This window comes from Seriola lalandi, unplaced genomic scaffold (genome assembly GCF_002814215.2).
Source record: "Seriola lalandi dorsalis isolate HSWRI2012SDOR001 ecotype SW California unplaced genomic scaffold, Sedor1 jcf7180002054566, whole genome shotgun sequence".
Lineage (NCBI taxonomy): Eukaryota > Metazoa > Chordata > Actinopteri > Carangiformes > Carangidae > Seriola > Seriola lalandi.
This window is the reverse complement of record NW_019525119.1, coordinates 590,581-612,202: the sequence shown is the minus strand read 5'-3', so window position 1 is coordinate 612,202 and position 21,622 is coordinate 590,581. Positions and strand designations below refer to the sequence as shown.

General features: G+C 39.7%; 1 protein-coding gene across 1 annotated transcript in view; it reads right to left on the bottom strand.

The window, feature by feature from the left end:
* The window catches only part of tgfbr3 (transforming growth factor, beta receptor III), a 72,132-nt gene that overhangs the window by 41,450 nt on the left and 9,060 nt on the right, over window positions 1-21,622 (bottom strand). Inside the window, exon 3 of the mRNA XM_023416495.2 lies at window positions 8,746-8,933. Within this exon, the coding sequence (XP_023272263.1) occupies window positions 8,746-8,933 (188 nt within the window). The remainder of the gene's footprint in view (window positions 1-8,745; window positions 8,934-21,622) is intronic.

The following is a 21,622-nucleotide window of genomic DNA, read 5'->3' as shown; positions in this document are numbered from 1 at the left end:
TTCGCTTCAGACGGACGATATCAGTACTGTAACTTTCTTGGTGCAATGTGTGTGTGGATGGTTACTGAAAAAAAGTTGTGATTAAAGATGTTCCGATATCTTTTTTGTTTCCCGATACCGATTAAATATCTGAACTTGTGTATCAGCCAATACTAAGTAACGATCTGATACCACTGCTTCTTTTTTTTTTTTTTAACAGCTGTATACTACTAACCCTGTATGGTGATATGATTGCTGTTATATGTTAATGATAGCTCAGGTATGGCTCAGGTTAAACCATTTATAAAACATGAACAATACATGAATCCATAGAATCTTTCTTTTACTATCTAATTTGACTGTGAGTCATTAACAGTCCTGTGTAAAAATCCTGCAATTTCCGGTGTAGGCTAGAGCGGCGAACAAGAATCAATTTAAGGGAAAACTGCCACTTTATTTTGGTGTGAAACTATAACATTTATACTAGTATTGGAATCGGAACACCTCTAGTTGTAATATCTTTGTATTTACAACAGCCACACCACACAGGCAATTGACTAGCTTGGGTGAGGGGGTCGTTGTTGTTAGTTGTTGCTAACTTGCCAAGTCCCATCTGTAATTTCAGCATACGCTGTGTTACGCATGATTCAGGACATTACTTCCTGTTGTAACATGCAGCATGCTGAGGTTAAAAGACGACTCATTGCTATTAGTCTTCTCATTTATCATCACTACAACTAGACTTCTGTAATACAGAAAGCTCATGCTAGCTCTAATGCCAATGTGGGATGAAGACAACACTAAATATGCAGGAGCTGTTGATGACTTTCACTTGGAAAATGAAACTAGTTAGCCTAGCATGCTAGCTTCCACTTTCTGAGTGGAATACAAACTTAACAAACTTAATCTGTCCTCATAAATGTTGAATGTTGTAAAAAGACATTTGTTAAATGAATAACTGATAACTCACAGTGCAGTATGTCAGCTTCCTGCAAAAGTGGAAGAGAAAAGGATTCTGTCAACGTATGTAGGCTATACAAGCGCTCCAGTCTCCTACCAATGCGGGCTCTCAGATTTTAATCAGCAGCTGTCAAGGGAAACCTCCACCCACAAATATGTCTACAACTAGTTTCACCCTTTTTTGAAAATTTGAAAAGTATGAACACTTCCTACTTCCTTTCAGTTGAATTTCAGGTCATCTTTAAGCGGGGGTAAGCCTTACATCCCTCTATTTTCATTATAAAATGCACCTCAGGAGAACTCCTAGGTGAAAATTTGTGTGTGCAGTTTGTCTTGTGTGCGAGCTCAACTCATATCTGACACTGAGCTCTCGCCAGCTGTTTGTGCCTGCTGAGCTCCTCAAGCTTGTCACTCACACAGTCAAAGATATCTGCAAATTCCAGCTGATAAAACACTCCTCTGCTGTGCCTCACCCTGATTCAGAGCCAGTGGCTGTGTTTGATGTTTGCCTTTGGTAGAACTGATTAGAGAAAGATGGCCGATTCAAGATCATGGGCCCCTTTTGTTTATTTTCCACCCTATCACCCTGTAACTGTATGCTCAGACAGGCTTCCTTTTTTGAGTTTCTTATTTTTGCTCTACAATTTGCAGAAACTTGGGAACAAGGTGTCTGCCATAATGCCAGGTTCTGCGTCAACGCAGATGTGGTGGTGGGTTGTTAGAAGGGTGCAAAAGGCCACTTTGGCATGTGAGAGGCAGAACATATGGAAAAATGTTCAAACTTGATACCTACACCGTCGAACCAGAGCAAGGGGAACAGAAAAGAACACCATTATGAGGTCATTGTTTTGGTAGAGCTTAAGTGGCAAAACACCAACACCTTCAGGTCAATAGTGAACCCACGAAAAGATATTTTGACTCAAAATCCCAAGCGGTTTAAAGTTTAAATGAAATATGAGCAGTAGTCTAGTCTGCAGCACAGCTCACTCTGACTGTAACTCTCATTTGTTCTCTTATTTTAGAAGATTAGATCTTCTTTGCACAGCATAACTGAATTTTGAGAAAATGTGGAAATTATTCTGCCATTATTGGAGGAAATCACTACCTTCTGAAACACACAGCCTCAACCTGGCACTACAGGCTTCACTATGACTTGGCAACTCAACCAATAGTCACTTTACTAGACTTATCCAAGGTTACTGCCTTTGCAATCTGGGCTGCCTCTCTTTATAGAGGCCCACATGGGAGAGAAAAAAGAGGGCTTCTGTTACTTTGATCAGGACCACTGAAACTAAAGAAATCATCACTCTTTATTTCAGACAAATGTGAATAACACTTTAGAAGTAAAACTTTTTGTCCAGGCAAGCCAGTGTCCATACTGGTCATTTATGGAAAAGGAGAGTTAGGAGTCTATAAAACAAACAGCCCACTGTCTAAAAGAAATGTTGAGTAAAAAGCCAGAGTATGATAAAAAAAAAAAAAAAAAACCCAAAAAAACCCCAAAAAACATGTTAGTTTGAAATCACAAACTAGCCATGTAAAGCCAGCTCATAAATTTCCCTGAGTGTGGTCTGGCTATGCTCAGTGGACACTGTCTGGGGCTGTTGTCTTTTCAGGATACACACAAAATGACTGACGAGTGCAGTCATTTGCTGCAATATTAATAAATTCTTCTTCACCTAAATGAACCAATGCAACACTGGCTTGTCTGCCACTGCATCTTGTTTAATATAATAATGCAGATGAGAAAACCATTAGTTTTGCAGGTATCTGGTCATAAACCAAAGTGTTGGACAAATCTGAATTTCACCTTGATGGTGGCGCTAGACAAAAAGTAAAGGGATCACCAAAGTTGTTCTGGGGGAACATGAATGTCAGTGCCAAATTTAATTTCAATCTACGTTTAATTCCTCCAAATTAAGTGCTCTCTTCACAGCATAGAGAAACAGCGGGTATACTGTAGCAGCAACACTGAAGTGAGGCTGAACCTATCATGACAATTACAAATGATGATATGGATTTCTTATTTTATCACATTTCACTACTACAACAATAAGAATGTAATCAGGTGGAAATTCTGGACACTAACCAAGAATTAATAGTGTACTTGAGCACAGTTATTAGGCAGCTGTACTTGGTTTTAGTCATTTGCTTTCTGTGAGGGAACGCTCGCAAAACTAGGCTGAACCAATTTCCACATTAATTCTTTCATGCTGATACAAGCGTCTCACAGCTGTTGTTCCTCATTAATCTAAATCAGCAGCACCTGTATTAAACACAAATGACTCTAAAGATCACACTTTCATTATGGATACATCAAGAACAATAAGAAAACATCTGACTCTTTCATTTGCTCCGTTTAGCTTCAATCCTACAGCATTAGACGACTTTTAATCAAGCACAGACACTATATCTGCTCAGCTGACGATGTTGTACCTTCATCTGAGCAGATACAAACACATGGCCCACACATCACTGGAATACGACCCAAATATTATTGTGGGTACTTCCAGCTTCTTGAATGAATGATTACCATATTTTCTCCTTCAGGCCTGTTATTCTAAGGTGGCTGCAAGTCTTGTAAATGTGAGGATATCCCCGACAAAGCACTATGCACAGTCACTACTGAGGTGTTCTGTTGCACTTAATAACTCAGCTTTGGTGTTGAGATTGGCCAGGAGCCAAACTGTGTATTCTGAGTCAGGTCCAGCTGTGCATTTCTTTCTTTGGATAACAGTTCATACCCCTTGGTTAATACCCGAACAGAATGGGTTCACTGGTGCAGGCCGGAAACGATTCATTGCTCTCACGTCTTTACTGAAAATATGGACAAACTGCAAGCCGTGACTTTCACATATGGACGTGAAAGAGATGTGAAGTGGGCCTCACACATCGCAGTTGCTGGGATCCGTGTGTGCCTGCGTGTGTATGACTGTGTCTGAAATTGACCATGTGATCCCCCCTTATCCATATTAGTCCATGAACACCATGTGCAATAGCAGATTTATACCCCTACCGGGTCAAAGCTTTTCCTTGCCGGCACTTGGTAAGCAGTCACTGGGGCACATCGTGTTCTCCAGAAGCCCCTCAACCCAGACGGCCAAAGCTCAGCCACAGGCACCTCTTGTACTACAGGCCATCGCTCAAAACATCCAAATACAGTCTGTTCTGTGGCCCAGACACCACTTCCTCCACATCAGCAGAGGTGAGGAGAAGTAGAAAATCTACATAATCACTGACTGACCAGGCACCTCTGTGCTGACTTAAAAAATAAACAAAGGATAAATGTGCCAGAGCAAACAAGGGAAAGGACCCATTACTGAGAGTGAAATCAATTTGCAAGCTTCCAAATCAAAGGATCAAATGGATTAAAACACTAAAATTAAGAAAATGGCCTCAATGGCAACTGTAAATGAAAGATTCCTGTTTGAATATATTACTTCCACCATTATTATTTACAGTCATCAGCGCCATTTCCCTAAAGCAACTTCATTTAAGATGATCTATGGCACTAAAATCATTTTTTTGCTGACAAGATTTCTCAAAAACTGCATTGGCAGCAAACAAAACCTTTTTATTTAGCTATAAATTTTCAGACAGGCAGAGGAGAAATGGATAATGCTGCAAGAATGGCCTGAGAAGTTTTGATAATTAATATCACCATGAAACCAAGTTGCCATCAGAATCCACTGTAACTGTTGTGAATCCAAACTGACTACAGCTAACTTTATTTGCTTTCAATTTGCTCCATAAATAAGGAGCAGGTTTCATGCTGAAGATTCCCATTGGTCAAAGTTAAAGAATGAAGAGCATTAACGTCCTTTTAGGTGAGAGCATCTATGCCCAAATCTGTCAAGTGTGTTAAACATTTTAAGATCCTGTTTATTTTCTGCAATTATTTCTTTTTCCACTTGATTATCACTTTGACGCACTGTGTGCCCTTCAACGCAGTCTTGGTGAAGGCTAAGCACTTTGGAAGAGGCCGCGTGTGTCTGAACAGGCCAATCAGTGCCCACGTCTCAGGTGAAAAAGTCATCAAGGACTGGTGTGTGAGGAGTGGAGAGAGTGTGTGAGTGTCCTTTAGGGGTTCTTATCTAATCACAAGCTGAATCCTCCACTCACAGAATGAGCTTCTGCAGGGCCACCTAATCTCAGCCAGAGCTGGAGTGACCTTCTGCGGCCAAGGCTGTAGGCAAGGGAACAGACAGCTGGATCGCTGCCTCCTCCGCATAAGTCCTCACTTGACAATGGACGTGATGGTTCAGAAAAAAGTAGATGAATTGATGTGAATAGATGGATTTTACAGCCTCTCAAACTAAAAGTTTTATTTGTCTATCCATAACAGTAATGCTATGAGTGACCATTTATAGATTTACAGAGCAAATTATTCTATACTAAATTTTACAAAGAAAATTCAACTCCACTCACTTTCTTTGCGTGTTGTGCAAACAAAAAAATTAAGCGGTTACACAATGGAAAATCATAAAGCTCCTAAAACTGCAGCTAAGTCAGTAGAAAGTCAAACTTTTTCTTCATTGTTGCACCACTCTGCTTTAAATCCGTATAAATAAACTCTGTAGAAGACTGAAAAATATTTACTTTGGACAAAGTAGCAAACAAAAGCATACAAAAATCAGTTTTACAGCCGTTGTCAGTTGACTGTATCTATGAACCATTATTTGGTTCATCACTATCAGCAGAGGGGTCTCTCGAGAGCAAGTAAAAACAAGATTTAGCCAGCCAGTCTCATGGGCTGGGACAGCTTTCATTTCTACTAAAATATGGTTATGATTGTTTGGTTTTCTGCTGTGTCCTTTAATAACAGGAAAGATCCTTCCTGCATTTCATTTTGCCTTGCACTCAATCATCTGTCTCATAAAAGGCCCGTCAGACAGGCGGTCAGAGAAATACCTGAAGGTTTGAATGCATGCGACCAGCTATCTTATCTGACAGCAGGTGCAAACAAAAGCCAATTCGATTTGTTTTGAATGTGTTGTTTTGTGAATATCCATCTGCGTTAAATCATAATTTTCATAATCATAATATTTAGAGCCTTGCCTGGTCAAACACCCCAGTATATTGCTGACCTCCTGCTCCCTTATACGGCCAATGGGGCTCTCAGATCTGCTGAAGAAAAATTACTGGCTGTCCTTCATACCTGCTATAAAACCAGAGGTGACAGTGCTTTTCAAGCTGTTGCACCCGATTTATGGAATGCTCTCAATTTATCATTGTAATCCCCAGACTCCTGTGACATCTTTATGAAGCAGCTGAAAACGTTTTTATTCCAACAGGCTTTTGGTTAGCTTGTCTGAAAAGCTGCTCCATTTTATTGCTTTTTATTGGTCTATTTCTCTGTCTGTGTTTGGAACTTTTTTGCTTTTTTTATTGATGTAAAGCACTTTTTGATTTTGTATCTGTGAAAGGTGCCATGCAAATACACTTTGCTTGCTTACCTACTTATATTTGCAGTTAGATGAAACACAGCAAAACACTCAGAGGAGAATATGTTGTGATTTAAGTGGTGATACGTACACCACCCAAATCCATGCATTAAAATCCGTGTTTTGATGTGACAAAATCACTGACATTTTGGGGGAAATTATACAAAGTTTACACCAGGGACAGTACATCTTACTTAGAAAAACACCAACTTCCAAAGCAACTTAGCATTAAGCCAACTGTAAACCACCTAGCCAATGAAAAACAAGTCTCTCATTATACACTGTATCTCTGTGACAGGCAGACAAACAGACAAGGCTGTGTTGTCCTTCCTCCTATTGGAGCTCAACAACACAACAACACTGACATATTTTTGTTTCTGGAAAAAAGTATTTATTTATTTATTTTCTGAGGATCAAATTGAAGAGAAAGAGTTCCTGTTTTTATTACAAATCATCTTTGGCAGAATTTATCTCCACAAGCAACTCTTTGTTTTTAGAAGTTAAGCATCATACTCTAAAAGGGAGATGATAAAAGTCTTCCTTTTATAGTTAGATGCATAAAGTGTATTTCAAGCCACTAACTTTTTTCTTTGTATTTGAAAGAAATCTGATTGGCTATTCCCCATGCAGTGTATGCTTGCACAACCATTGACCACATTACAATTAAATAAATACAGATTGTCAGCTGGATTTGTCTTTGTGATAACTCATCGGTAAACTTTGCTAGTTACTATAAAGCAGGGAAGAGTATGTATCCATCTCAATGTCAATGCTGAAACCTACGGCTCAGCCCAACGAATCTCAAATGTATAAGAAGACCTGTAACTGCTTCAACTACTACATTACACTAAACGTGACAGATTAAAAAAAGATCATTCCATTTTCATTATTATGATCACAGAAATTATCATTTGAGTTCATGTTGTAAAGCTTCAGAACAAGCACAGCCACTGAAACCGGAGGGTAATTTCTCTCTTTACCTGCTGATGCAGCACACTCACACACACACCACTGTGTTTCTGTGTATTTGGAAACGTTTGAGCATACATCAGCAGCAAAATTGCATTGGCAAGTCTATACATGCAGCTTTTCTCACTGCTGTGATGGAGGGGGGTGGGAACTTGGGACAGTTTAAAGTACAGACACAGCATTTTCGAAGGCCTTGGGCCCATGATTCATCTTCAAACTATGACGAACTTTGGGGAGTCATGCCACGAGACATGCTGTATAACACCTGAGGACAGGGAGTGGTTTAAAAACCAACACAACGTTTGGAACACTATTAGGAGATGTGCTGACAGTTTGACTGAGTGCACTAAACAGACCTGCACAAAACAAGTAAATGGTTGGAAGGTACTAACCATTTTCTTCTTCTTTCACCCTCTGGAAAGTTATGCATTAGATAAGGTAAAGCCCAAATGACCATCAGGTTTGGCTTGTGGATTCTCCAATGTAGGTCTCCAGCATTTTAAAATGACAACATTTTGCTGTTAATAAATACGTTTCAATAAAGCTGCAACAATCACTCACGGGGTCCAGTTCATCATTGGGGAACTTTAACACAAAGTATTGTGCCTTTGACTCATAGGAAGCTGTACTGATGGTGAAGCTGAGGGTAACGCATTGCTTATTAGCTGTGTAGCACCTTCCACTCTTGTTTAACCTCCTTTTATAAACTACTCCACAGCAGAGGAATGATTTGCAGACAGGATATTATTACAAACATATTACAAACATAGAGTGGGGTACACTGTATCTATTGAGTAAACCGTTTGAACTTACTGTTTAAATTTATTGGATTTGCTAACCAGCAATTAATAAACTTGCTAGCTCACAGAGCTTTTTTCCTTCTTTCAATATCTCTTTGTTGACTGACACGGTGTACAATCTCAAGGGAAGAAAACGTGTCAGTTCCAGTGAAGCTCGGACATCTATTGTGACTGACTACCGCTAACATTAGCATTTTTCCCTGCTTGCTAGTATGTTAGCTGGTAGCTCACCAACTACAGTACTCGTGTGGACGGGTTAATGAAATTCTCTGTGTGAGGCCTTTACTCCCCTGGCCAAGATGCTTCTTCTAAGCAAGAGGGAAAAAGGACTGTTGGACTCTTGATAATGGCTGCCCATTATCAAGAGTCACTGATTGATGAAACAGAGCAAACAAAGGCTGCGGAGAGTTCAAGTGCAGCAAATCTTGCACTCTTTATCAGATTGAACAATAAAGTCACCAGATGAATGAATGAATAATGAGAGTAAATATAATATAAATAATAATATGAAAGCTCAGATCTTAACTGAAGAGTTAATTATGGCAGTAGCAAATATAACACAAGTTTAGTGTCTTTTACTAGAGATGACTCACTTCTGCCGGGGTGTTGTCTGGTCCCTCTGGAGCATGTCCTCTCAGGTTGATGATGTGGACCTCCTGAGGGAGGCTGGCGGTGCCCCTGCTTGCACAGCCTGACAGGGCGGTGAAGCTCTTCAACGAGGCCTGCACCGGGTGTCCCATCCCCACCGGCAGCAGCTCACATGGGCTGCGAAACAAAGGCCCTGCAGTGATGAACAAGAGAATAATGTGAGTACTAAAGGCAGCAGCACGTGTGGGATTCAAATGCCCTGTCTCACATGATGTCGACTTATTTATGTTAAGCTTGTATGCACTTTCTTCTAGTGTACATAGTGATGTCCCGTGGTCATAATGATATACTCAAGAGAAAAAGTCATTGTTATTGATGCATGGTGTTGGAGTTGGTGGTGGGCTGGCTTGAATATTTTGATATATTTTTTGATGTGTACAGCACAGTAAATACTGACTCTGTCTGCCAACAAATTTTACATCAATGTACGTCAACGCTGTTTTTCTCAGTCCCTTATAATGTACAGTAGTTTTTTCCTCTGAACATCTATAGACTGCTTTCTTTTACTCTCTAGTATGTGCTCTCATTTCAGTCTCAGACATCACAGCAGTCACAACTACAAAAAAAAAACAGTGACTGAGCTCCGTCAATTTCAGTTTCAGTTTCAGTTTAATTTATTTCGAACAAGTGCGAGTAACACCACAAAGTAAACTGAAAAACAAACAAATGCAATGACAATAGTCAAAACAAAAATAATAATGTGAACCCAACATGTCCGAAAAGGAGTAGGAAGAAGCATAGGCTTATTTAAACCTACCCCTTCTCCACTACTCAATTATCAATCTTTCTCCCCAAACATATATATTTACAAAAAAAAAAAGATCAAGCAGAACAGCACTCAGCACGGTGCAAAGGCACTGAAGCCCAATCTGTTGGGTCTCTATCTGTGTTGCGTCTACTCCACAGTAAGCTGCAATGAACAGTTCAGTGATTGACTTGACTTAAACACAGATTCACTAATATTAACAGGATGGCACTTAAGATCCACATTAGCTATTGCATGATACAGAATGTCTGATTCTTCAGCCACAAACTTTCAGGTGGTTAACAGCTTCACCACAGACTGTGATCTTCCTGTGTATAAACTTTATTTGCATTTAACATCCGTATGAACCACATAAACAAATCCAGGATGTTAATCACAGATACACCCATCTCACATGAAGTCAGGGTGGCAAAAAAGAAAAAAAAAAGAAGAACGCACAGCGCTGAGTTTTGAGTGAGGCAACAAACATCTCTTTTCCTTTAGAAAGTCATGTATACGATGAGAATGTCTGTGGTCAGGGTTTTTTTTTCTCAGGGTCTGACCGTGTATTTTACCCCCACACCCTTGTGCCAGCCAAGGCTCCGCTCATATTTCAAACACATGGCGCTAAAGACGCAAAGGTTGCCAATAGCAATCAGATGGAACATTTGGAAATAATTAAAGACGAAGTGAAAGACAGCTAGATAACAATGTTAAATTCTCCCCAGCTGACTCAAAAACACAGTGCCTCAGCGAAGGGGTACAGCTAGGGGGAAAATCTTTTTCTTTTTTTTTCTTTTGTGCTCAGAACACATAGCTATTGTTTTCACTTTCCGTAATGTCCAATAAGCCTATGTTAGATCAACATAATGCCAGAGATCATGGCATAGCTCCCCTCTCCTTGTTGTGAGAAAAACACAGATGCTTTATTGTCACCATATTTGTCTCTTGAGACAAATATGAGCCCTTGACATATGTCTCAACCTGAACTTTGTGCTGCCTGTGAATTCACTCCAAGTCTATAGAGATTAACTTTGAACTTCTTATTGGGAGCAAACATATATAAAAATATGGCAAGGTCTTGCTATAGTGATAAAAGCACAGAGCTTAATGGCAAAAACCTGTGGTGCATCAGTATTCCAGCCCCCGCCTAACCCCCCCCCCCTCCTTTCCTCCCAAAGGACCGAAGCCTATTCCCTCTCTAACCATGTCATCATGCCTCACTCCCACAAACAGGTCTGAGGGCACTCCAACTCACTTTTTCCCCTCACACATGGAGAATAACAAACAACTGCCAGACAAACAAAGAAAAACGAAGTTCTTTCTGGGAGACTGCCAAAAGATTACGATACTTATTGGGCAATGATCTGATTTTTTACGTGCTTACAAATCCAACAGAAAAGGGAGGAATAAAGGAGGAAAAGGTACCACATAGATAGAGAAGTAGGGCATTCAGAGCGTCATGGTCTTGTTTTTGCCAAGCCTGTGAAAGGTAATATTAGTTTCCAATACTTTCTTCCAGAGCAAGAAATATAACCAAATACAAAATAGATTCCATGGACTATCACTGAGCACATTCTTGACCAGCAGAGGAAAAAGGGCCTCTTAACTGTCATGACACTAAGGCTATTTCTCTTGCACCTCCAAACACTTACATTTTTAACCAAAATCTGATATTTTTTTGGCAACTTGGAGGAAGCAGAAATTAAGATGTAAACCCATCCCTGTTATATAATCTTTAAAGTTGAGCAAACTTGAGAGTTGAACAATTATTTACACATCCAGTGGATACAGAGCAACATAAGCATTAATTTAGAGTCATGTTTTTAACCACATGATGAATATAAGTCCAATATCCACTCTCCTATTAGCTGTAGTTTAGTCTTCACCAACTCTTGCAAGGAAATATTTAGCTCTTTAGCTGTTAAATGCTGAACTATGTTCAACAGCTAGCTGCTAACTTTATCTGTTTAGTGTTCAGTGCTACACTGCAGCGTCTAGGGGCAACTAGTCGGGGTTTCAGGTGCCAGTATATCACGGCTGGCTTTTCACCCCGCCTCCAACAGTGGCTGTTCAGAAATGGTATTGACATGTTTGCCCTAATAATCATTTCGGATAAAATTCAACTGATTAATATTTTAAAACGAACCAATTATGTTTATTAGATTTGGTTGATAAAAGCTTCACACAAACCATTCACAGCTATATGGATGTAGTCTTACTATGATAATCTATAGTGCGTGTATGGAAAAACCTTCAAAGTCATACATAACAACGGACAAATGCTTTCACCACTCATTCAGTTGAAGCCAGCTGAGTTCTAATCCCATCACATATGTCATTGCCATTAGCCTACAACCTAAAAGGACAGAAAAAAAATTATGGCGGAAATAAGGCTTGCATCTGTTCTCCCTGCCACAGCTTTGTGTCTTCTGTCACCTTGTCTGTCTGCCTCTCTCCCCCGCTTCTGTCTCCCCCCTCCTCTCCAGCCACCTTTTCTGTTTCCTCGGTCATCGATGGAGTACAGTGTATGTCCTGTCCAGCTGCTGCTAGTGCCTTTTAGCTGGCCAGGCCAAACGCCCACAGCAGAGGAATGAGAGAAACTGTTGTTCACTCTGCCAGAAAAACAAGTCCAGCCTGAGTCTACCAGACACTCTGCAGACGATACCACAAATACCTCCTTAACCCGACATATACGCCGAAATCTTATGGTAAATCTGGTGTTCCAGCCAGGACAGTAACCTTTAAACTTTGGTTAACATCCTTAGAGAGATGCAATAAGAGAACGCTGCACAAAAGATGGCAGCGGAGAACGTAACACTAACTCTACCCTTCAATAACACATACAAAAACAGGTGTGTCCTTCCCTTTTGTACCTTGTAGATTACCACACTATTTTGGTACCACAGTACCAAATTACCAGTAAACTGACTATACAACTGTATTGTAAGATACAAATTAATATCTCCAAACCACATCAAATTACAGGAAAACAATCTATTACCAAATGCAGGGTAATTGCAGCATACTTTTGGGACTTAGCATAATTTTGAAAATAATAGAATAAAGTGGTTAGATGCTTCATTTCAACAGGATCTGGCATCGACACATGGTATCTGAGGTACTGGACTGTATAAAGATGAATGATCCTGTACCTTCATGATGCTGTACATCCTGCCAACCATGGCAAACTGACCCTGCATCTCTGAACTCCAATAAAAACAGGGGGTCTATCTATGCATTTCTTAGAGAATTCATTTTGTTAACATTCATGGAAGTCTAGTTGTCACAGAAGTGTCTGTGTCAAGTTAAATCAGATCAAATGCTAACATGGACAACAAGTCCAGCGTCCGATCTGACTGAACAGACTCAACATCAACATCTCATCATCACTCCAATCCTTCCGTCCTGCCCAGCTGCGAGGTCAAGTCACATTCACTATTTCAAATAACTGAAATCATTTGAATGGTTAACCACTGGATGATATGTTTAAAATAGGATTTCAAAAGTAATAGCTCAAGCTGTACAAGGATCTGTTTTTGTATTGTAATATTTGCAATGTTATGGACATTTTAACTTTTGTCAATGTAGAGTCTCGAAAATGCCTCATGGAGATTCAGCACACTTCTCTCACACCTTCACATCTGCTCTCTTAGCTTTGCATGCTTGGATTTCTGACACTGTTTAAACAAGGGACAGATCTCAAAGTGACAGAAAAAAAATACACCACAAACTGAACTAGACTGGGTACCACCCACTGACCCTCCACTGCTCTGTGTTTCACACGCAAACAAAACACTGTGCAGGAGATATTCGTGTGTTGTAACAGGGCTCAAAGAGGGCATTTTGACAACTGCCAGACATGCAGCAAACAAACAAAGGATCAGAAGTGGTTCAGAATTTATTTAGCCAACAGGGTCTATCCAAAGATTATTAGCAACAATCCTCGATCCTGCATGTCAGCTGGGGACATCTCTATGTGGCCACCATCACCACCTTAAACATGAAATGTACTCTTGTAGAGACAAAGAGATGACTGTCTTCACTGCAGTCAGAAGACAGGTTGCATTTCGCTAACTTTAAAAGTCACAGGCATCAGAACTGACAACTACGACAATAGTCACACATGTGAAAAACCACATATAATAGAAAGAGCGTGCTGTGGTTTCACTTGTGAAATTCAGAAGAATTCACTAGGTGGAAAAAATAACAGACTTATTCAGATATAGATCTTATTCAAACGTTCATTGCTACGTTCAGCCTCTAAATGTAGGATGGCACAGAAAGTGAAAATGATTTTTGCCCAAGCCACTTGTGCCTCATACTCTTCAACTTACTGGTTACCATGATAATGGCATATATAGTTTAAACATATGGGTATTAAAATAATCAATATACACAATATTCAGTACCTGATAAAAAAAAAAGTATTGAATCCTGTCACTGCAACAGACACACTAATAAAAGACTCTATAATAATACCACATTTTGGTTTATTGTGCCAAACAGATGGAAATCAGATGCTAGACTTTAGCAACACATAGCAGATTGGTGCGGGTGTCTTAACGGGAACACTGTAAACTAGAAAGAGCTACATTTTCTGAGGAAAATTGTGTGCCTGCTGATTAATATTTCAAGTTAAAACATTTGATATATTAAAGAAAACTCAAGTGGGGGTGGCAGTCAAAATACACTGAAGCGCTTAAAGAAGTTGAGTTTTATAGAAGCACAGAATAAAGTTGGAGTATCAGTTGAATTCTCTGTTGAAAATCAAGCACTGAAAGGAGTTGAAATCACAAAGTGTAAGTGAGAGAGTCTTATTCTTTAATTCTTAGTAAAGAATAGGAGAAGAGATGAAAGCAGCAGAACTGTAAGTTGACCAGTACTGTGCTGAAAGCAGATGAAATGTCAGTTAAAGAGTAAGAGATGAAAGCAGATGAAATGTCAGTCTACATGTAGGTGGTAAATCAAAGTGGGAGCAGTGGAGACAGTTCAAATCGCTTTAAGAAGCTTAAATGATTTTAAACAGTCACAGAACTTTAAGTTATAATTTGGCTTATTTTATTGACTAAACAGTGGCGCTTTCTTACGTTATGTTTTCACCTGTCTGTTTGTTTGTTCGTCAGCAGGATTGCACAAAAAGTACTGAACCGATTTGCACCAAACTCGGTGGCAGGATGGGGCATGTACCAGGGAAGAACTCATTACAAGCTTGACAGACATGTGTAGGATTGTTTAGCCAGGACCATATCCAGGGTTCCCCATAATGTGGCTCAATCTACACAATGAGAAAAGGATATGAACACGAAAGGTTAATACCAGTGACTGACGTGCACCTTACCCTTTTTCTTTTTCTCCTACCCACCCCCAGCTCAATGTTTATTTCTTCAATTATGCCTTTTTGAGGGATTAACACCAGACATACACATACACACACTGTTTCTAGCAGACACACTGGATATGGTATTGCAAGACCACATGCAAGAGGAATTTATTTTCTGTAAAAGGATATTAATTATTTTCTGTTATTATTATTCACTGCCTAAAATGTATTTAGGCTTTGGCTGTGATATTGTTAGAGGTAGGTCAGGAAGTAAAAATAGTAAATCAAAATTAAAAAGGGAGAGACTGCATAAATAGGCCACTTTTCAGTCTTTGGCAGGCTACTTTTGCATTTTAACCTCCTTTGTGATTTAAGCACCAATATCTCTTTCAGACATGCTTTTAAGTCCAACAGATTGTCATTGCGGACTATTAAAACGTGTAATAAAACGAAGGTGATCAAAAGTCCTGCTTTCTTTTTCACACCGCTCAGACTACAAAAGGGAAAAAAACAATCACTATGATAATTGACATTATGCAGACGCCTGGTTGTCTTGCAGTTCTTGAAAACGATCTGTCTTAAGAATCAAAACCAGGCTTGTACTAAAAAATAATTGCAAAAATATCAGGGAAATTAGAGAATTACAACTATTTGGGGCTCAAAAAGGACTTTAAAAAAAATGAAAGTACCTACATCCATAACAGAAACAATGTTGTAATCAGTTTGTAATGGTCTGAAGTCTGTGTTTGTACTTCCACTGAGGATATCAATATGACCACATTCTGAAGTGAATACTTCAATATCATGTGGGCTGATGTCATATTATCAAAGGTTAGTATCTGTGATTACTCCACCAACAAAATGGATGGAACAAAAATTTATAGAAGTTAGTAGGAAAAAAACTGAACTGAAAGATATACTTTGTCAGTATCAGATATTGCAGTTTTTCTTTTGTTTGACCTATGAAATGTTGTAGAAAGTATTGGAAAATGCCAAATACAATTTCTTAAAGCCCAAGTTGACTTCTTCTAATGTCTTGTTTTGTCTGCCCAATAGTCCAGAATTTAAAAATATTCAATTTAATATCAATTAAAACCAAGACCACTATTAAAAAGCAAGAACTTCTTTTGGTTGACCAATTGATTAATCATTTAATATCTAGACAAAATTCTCTTTTATACTGTATCATCAAAGCTTCTGTCAAGTTCTGGTCAAACTCCAAGGTTGAACCTACTTTATTCAGGTCCTAAAATTGAAAAGTGGACCGTGTGTTTATCTTTAAATTTCAGTTTGAAAGAGTAGAAAAGTAGGACCCTCGCTGCTAGGTTCATTTATCAACACAGTCCTCTCATATCTTACTAGAGATAAGTGCCTCTGTTTCCAGAGAATGCACTTTGTTGCTTTCCACACTGTGGCACTGAGCCAAGATTTGGGTACAGGAAGTGATGTCAGTCTGTGTGCCAGTTAGGGACAAATCTGATATTCCCACAAAGCCATTTCCGAAGATAAACAAACAGAACCTTCCCCCTGTGTGTGCATACACATCCTCACATGTCGAGTTCCCAGTATCCTTCAGCAAGCAGGCTGATTGAGTTTCTTCAGATGCATAAGAAAGTCAAAGCAGTGAATATAACTTTGCTCACGTCAACACCTGCCTCATAAAACCAATTCCATAATTCCCTATATGAAAAAAACAATGGAGCAGAGGAAGACAATAATGAACCATAATGCATTTTGAATGCACTTCTCCAATAATGCAAAGATACAATAAGGCCAATTTAATTACAATAGATACAAAGTAGCTCAGAATGGCCTCTTTGCTTCCAATATCTGCTCGCTATCTAAGATATCCCAGTTCCCATATGAAGCACAGGATTAAATGAATCCTGTGGTCTTTTAACTGAAGGGCATGATTCCCATGAACCATGAACCACGCAAACCAGTTTAGGGAACGTAATATTCTGCCCGCTTTTGTTTTCCTAAGGGGCTTTGGACTGAAGAATCACTAGCTCTGCAGTGTTGACATTAGCGCAGCCCACTCACCCCTGAACCTTGAGCCACTACTACAGGAAGTGAGCAAAGCCTTTCATAAGGGTAGTGTAAGTTCACTTCATTGGCCTGCCTATGAAAAGGATTTATCTCTGGACTGTAAAATTGGAGGCATAAGAGGAGGAAGTTGGAATGGGATGAAGGGAGGAGGGCAGGAGTGAGCCCGAACACCATTAGGGAAGTCGTAAACTCCCCCATCAGAGTGTGAAATCTGAAGATATCCCACAAACCTGTCTGTAACTCAATCACCCAAACACTCTTCAGTGGTAGATTCATCAACCATAATCTTGTCAGCTGGCATACAATTGAAAAAACTGTTAAAAGACAGAAGTTTCAATAGATTGTATTCTATTATGGTGGGAGATGTGGCGCAAACAGAAGTATGGTTATGCAGGCAAAGTCTAAGTATGTTAACAGGTGTTCAGACAATAAATTACATTCATGTGGATGTAAAAGCTTCAGCAACAGTGAAGGCACTGAACACAAAGGAAAACAGAGTTCAAGGAAAAATGCATCTCTCATTTGCTAAGGCGTAGGTTTGGTCACAGTAAAGGAAAAAAGTAAATGACTTTTCCTGCATTTATATGCATATTAATCTAGTAAATCATTAATTATGAATACTTTCCATTATAATGACAGCATAACAAAAACAAGACGAAGAATCTACAGCCATACGAGTAGCTAAAAGGAAAAGTCTGGGTTTTCTTTTTTTACCCAATAAACATACCGAGTTTTATGTAATTTTTTCAATCCCCTAGTCTTCCTCTAAGTCTCTCCCACCATGAAGATAGGAAAGGTATTTTGTTGCCTCAGAGGCAAAACCCTGGGCAAAAAATCTTAGCTTAGCTCAAAAATGAGTTTATCTTGTCTGGATTTTGGTATCTGGACAGTAAGAGCAAACTGTTTATAGAGATTTTAGTAAACTGAAACTATAAAGTTACCTGTGGTTTCAAATGTCATGGCAGTAGGTTCACTTGTAAAAGACTTTATATTAAACAGCTTTGTTTGATAAAGATACAGTAGTTCATGTATTCTGTGCAATAAAAAATGTGGGTAAAACACTTTTCTGTTACAGACAGTGAGTCTGGTTTTGATTCATCAGCCCTGACAGATGGAGGGAGCACCTGTTGGTTAACCATCAGCATTGGTTGAAAAACATACACGACCAATTACGAGTAGCAAATGAACCCACGGGCAAGATGGAAGTGGGTACATTCCTCTCTACCTCTAAATGCAGACATACAGTAAATCAGAGGGCTTTGAAGAGATGGATGACAAGGCTTATTCCCACAGGAACACAGGAGCCACAATGTAAAGTGAGACAGCTGGGAGAGACCGAGAATGTGTGCATATGAATAAAGACTTTACTGGCTGGGCTACCAATGTATGTCTTTACTGATGGGTGCTGACATATGCTGTCTGGACCTATATTATCAAAGAACAAAAATGTTGTCAGCACAGTCAGCAAACAAGAACTGGCTGTTTGTGTATCTAAAACTAGCAAATGGATGAAACCAACAACCATTTGCACAAACTGGTCCAGTATCAGTAAATCAATATAAACCAATATAGTTAAGAAGACAGACTTAACACTACAGATGTAGTCAACTGGTTAAAAATGTAAATGTTTATGGGGGAGCGATGAATTATTGTCACATTCTGACTGGGGCCAGAAAAAGTGAAGGCTTGATTGGTAATGACAGAAAGAGTATAAAATGCTGCAGTGGTGCCAACAGTGTAGTGGCATATTATACAGTGGTTGTGTAAGCTGTCCACCAGACATGACTTTGGTGAGATATCATAAAGTGGAGTGCATCAGCCATCAGCTCATCCAGCACATTGGAGTACATAGTACTTATAGTACCTGAGCAGAACTGCCTCTGCTAAGTAAACAGGGCAACGTCTCTCCTGTTGCTTCAAGGGTATATCACTCATCAATCACAGATGCCTGCAAAAAAGTTTTTGACAGCAGCTTTGTGGGTGTTTGGGAGCAACCAACTAATCTACATTCACAAAGATTCAGACTCAGTAGGGGAGGCAGGGAAGGGTGCCTTGCTGGGGCTAGCTGGTTAGCATGCTAACTTCAGTAAAAGAAAATAAGTGATAGGAATAGAAGCAAAACAGGATTTAACATTGGTTTCTAGACTGCTAGGTTTACAGCTGTTAATGCTAATATTGGCTACGGAGCAATAGCAAACACTTGCATATAGCACCTTTAAGCTGTAGCCTGCTACCAGCTGTAGCTAATTCATGTTAATTCTGTGAGTTGGTCAAACAACAAAAAAGAAACTCTTGGTTTTTCTATGGTTAATTATGCTCTCTGCACACTGTCTGCTTGGCCAAAGGAGGTTCTGTGAAAGAATAGGCACCACTATTTATCATTTTTTAATGTTTAAAAAAAGTAACTAGCTAGCCAGCACGGAGCACTGCAGTTGTCGAGTCTAACACTAAATGACAGCTGCTGAACCTTTAAGCGTATCATATAATAATTTTAGTATGAGAAAAGGATTTTGTTAAAATCAATAATACCAAGCACATTCTTTCTTTGACATCAATCAAATAGCAGCCCAAAAAGATGTCTTTGTTCCTGTGATATTCTACAGAAACATCATCACTCAGAAACGATAACAGGGGCCTTTCACAAGCAGTAGGTTGCCATCAACAGAAAGCAAAGAGTGAAACAATGCTGGGCCTTTGTGCCGGTGTGTGAGCCCTGTGTGAAGGAGTCAGAAAGGTGGGAAAGGGCACGACAGGCAGCGTTTTCAAACAAGCTGGAAGGGGCTACATTCCACTGGGCTTCTCTCGTCTTCAGGAAAGACAGGGCAAAGAAGAAGAAAGACTTGTCAAATGCCTTTCTGCGTTGTGTATTAATATGTCGAAAGAATGCTGGCAGGGCCTCTTAACTGGACAGTTGACAAACTGAAAGTGCGATGAACAAAAGGTTAGGTGAACAGTTACCAGACAACAAATAAACTATGAAGAGAATTTATAAAATATAACTTAAAAAGTACAAAGACCAAAAGAAGTGTTGTTATTGTTTTTTGTCAACCTGCTTTAAAGTGGTATACCAAATAATCTAATTGGTATTTATTACTACAGCAACCAAGCAACTCCTGTCTCTATTATATTTCTGAAATCAAATTTTGAAAAACAAGTGGAAAAGGAGAATATTTCCAAGAGTGTGTGTTTGTGATCTGAGGCAAATATCATGCTCAGAGAAGGGCCCGCTGTCATTTTTTGGACAGACACTCCTGTTTTCCAAAGGACCTTTCCAAAATTAGGACATGGTCTTTCAGCAGGACTCATCTGGTGGAAATAGACTGGGGAAGGTGAGGCCCCAAGAGGGGCTGGTCTGATGAAAGACACCACCTGGAAACCTTCACCTACCATCCCATATTTTTTTGGAGATAAAGAGTCATGCACTCAAAAGTTGGCACCTTTGCAAAGTGATTAGGCAACTAAATTTCCCATAAACTCACACTGGTCATGGTTGAGAAATATAAACTACTCCACATCGTGACCTTTACAACATGATAGCACTACATATTTTTTCTTTCTGCCTCCAAAGGTTAAGTGAAGAGACAGAGTCCAGTTTTTCATTATTATTCTCTCTTTCTTCAATGAAGTCACACTTACTCTAACTCTCCCCAGCTCCAGTGGCTTCTTTTTTTTTTTTTTTTCTTTACCGGGCTGTGAAACACAATGGAAAACGCACAATCACCCCAGCTGTCTCTCATTACTGGCTCTGAACTAAATTATTTATACGCCTGCTTACTGGAACTATGGAGAGATAGAGAGGAAAGGGGGCTGGAGTCGGTTTACTCCTGCAGATTTGCGTAAGCGTTCCTCTTAATGGGAGGCTGACAAGAAATGACGAACCTGGATGAAAATATGAGATACAAGATCTGTCTGCTGCAGTTCATTCAAGTGCTCCCGCTTGAGTAAGTGTGTGTGCAAGAGAGAGAATCAAAGCAAGTGAGTAAGATTCACTTAAATCGGTATGTAAATACTCCACAATTCAATTTATACACTGCTTTTAATTAAAGTGGGTAATACTAGGGTGACCTGGGTTTAATGAGCAAGAGATGTAAACGGACAGAATGGCTGCCTCCTCCTTGACAGCGCTGTTAAGATAAAGGCCTCACCATGGGGGAGAGAAGACCTGTAATTAGACACACTCAGGACTCCCGTTGCTATGTAAACATCCCAACCACTCTGCCTAGCAGCACACTGCCTCTGTGCTGCGCTGCTCCAGCTCCTCTCATGAATCACAGGGCAACATCTGGTTTAGCATGCTGGAAGGGACTCTGTTGGTTTGGCAAACTGTACGTGTGTGGAGTGTGTCGATTTGGACCAGACGACCCACGCCTGCGCCGGCCTCTCTCCTCCCCCTGGCTATCCCACCTCTCAGATTACAGTGGTTGCACAATGCATTTTGGCAGCCCCCCTCTTGCTGGCCCTAAGAACACATTTTGGATATAGAGATGAACCTTTTGCTCAACTGTGGGGGGAAAAAACATCACAACCACTTTTGGCATCATAGTGACTCTTATCTGCCAAGAGTATACAAAAATGCAGACAGAGAGAAAGTTTACTTTACTGTAAAGACATTCATTTAAAAATTCTTAAGTTAAACATATGGACTGTGCACAATTGAATTCCTTTTTCCAGTTATTGTTATGTTTCACAATCCCAGTGTATAGAC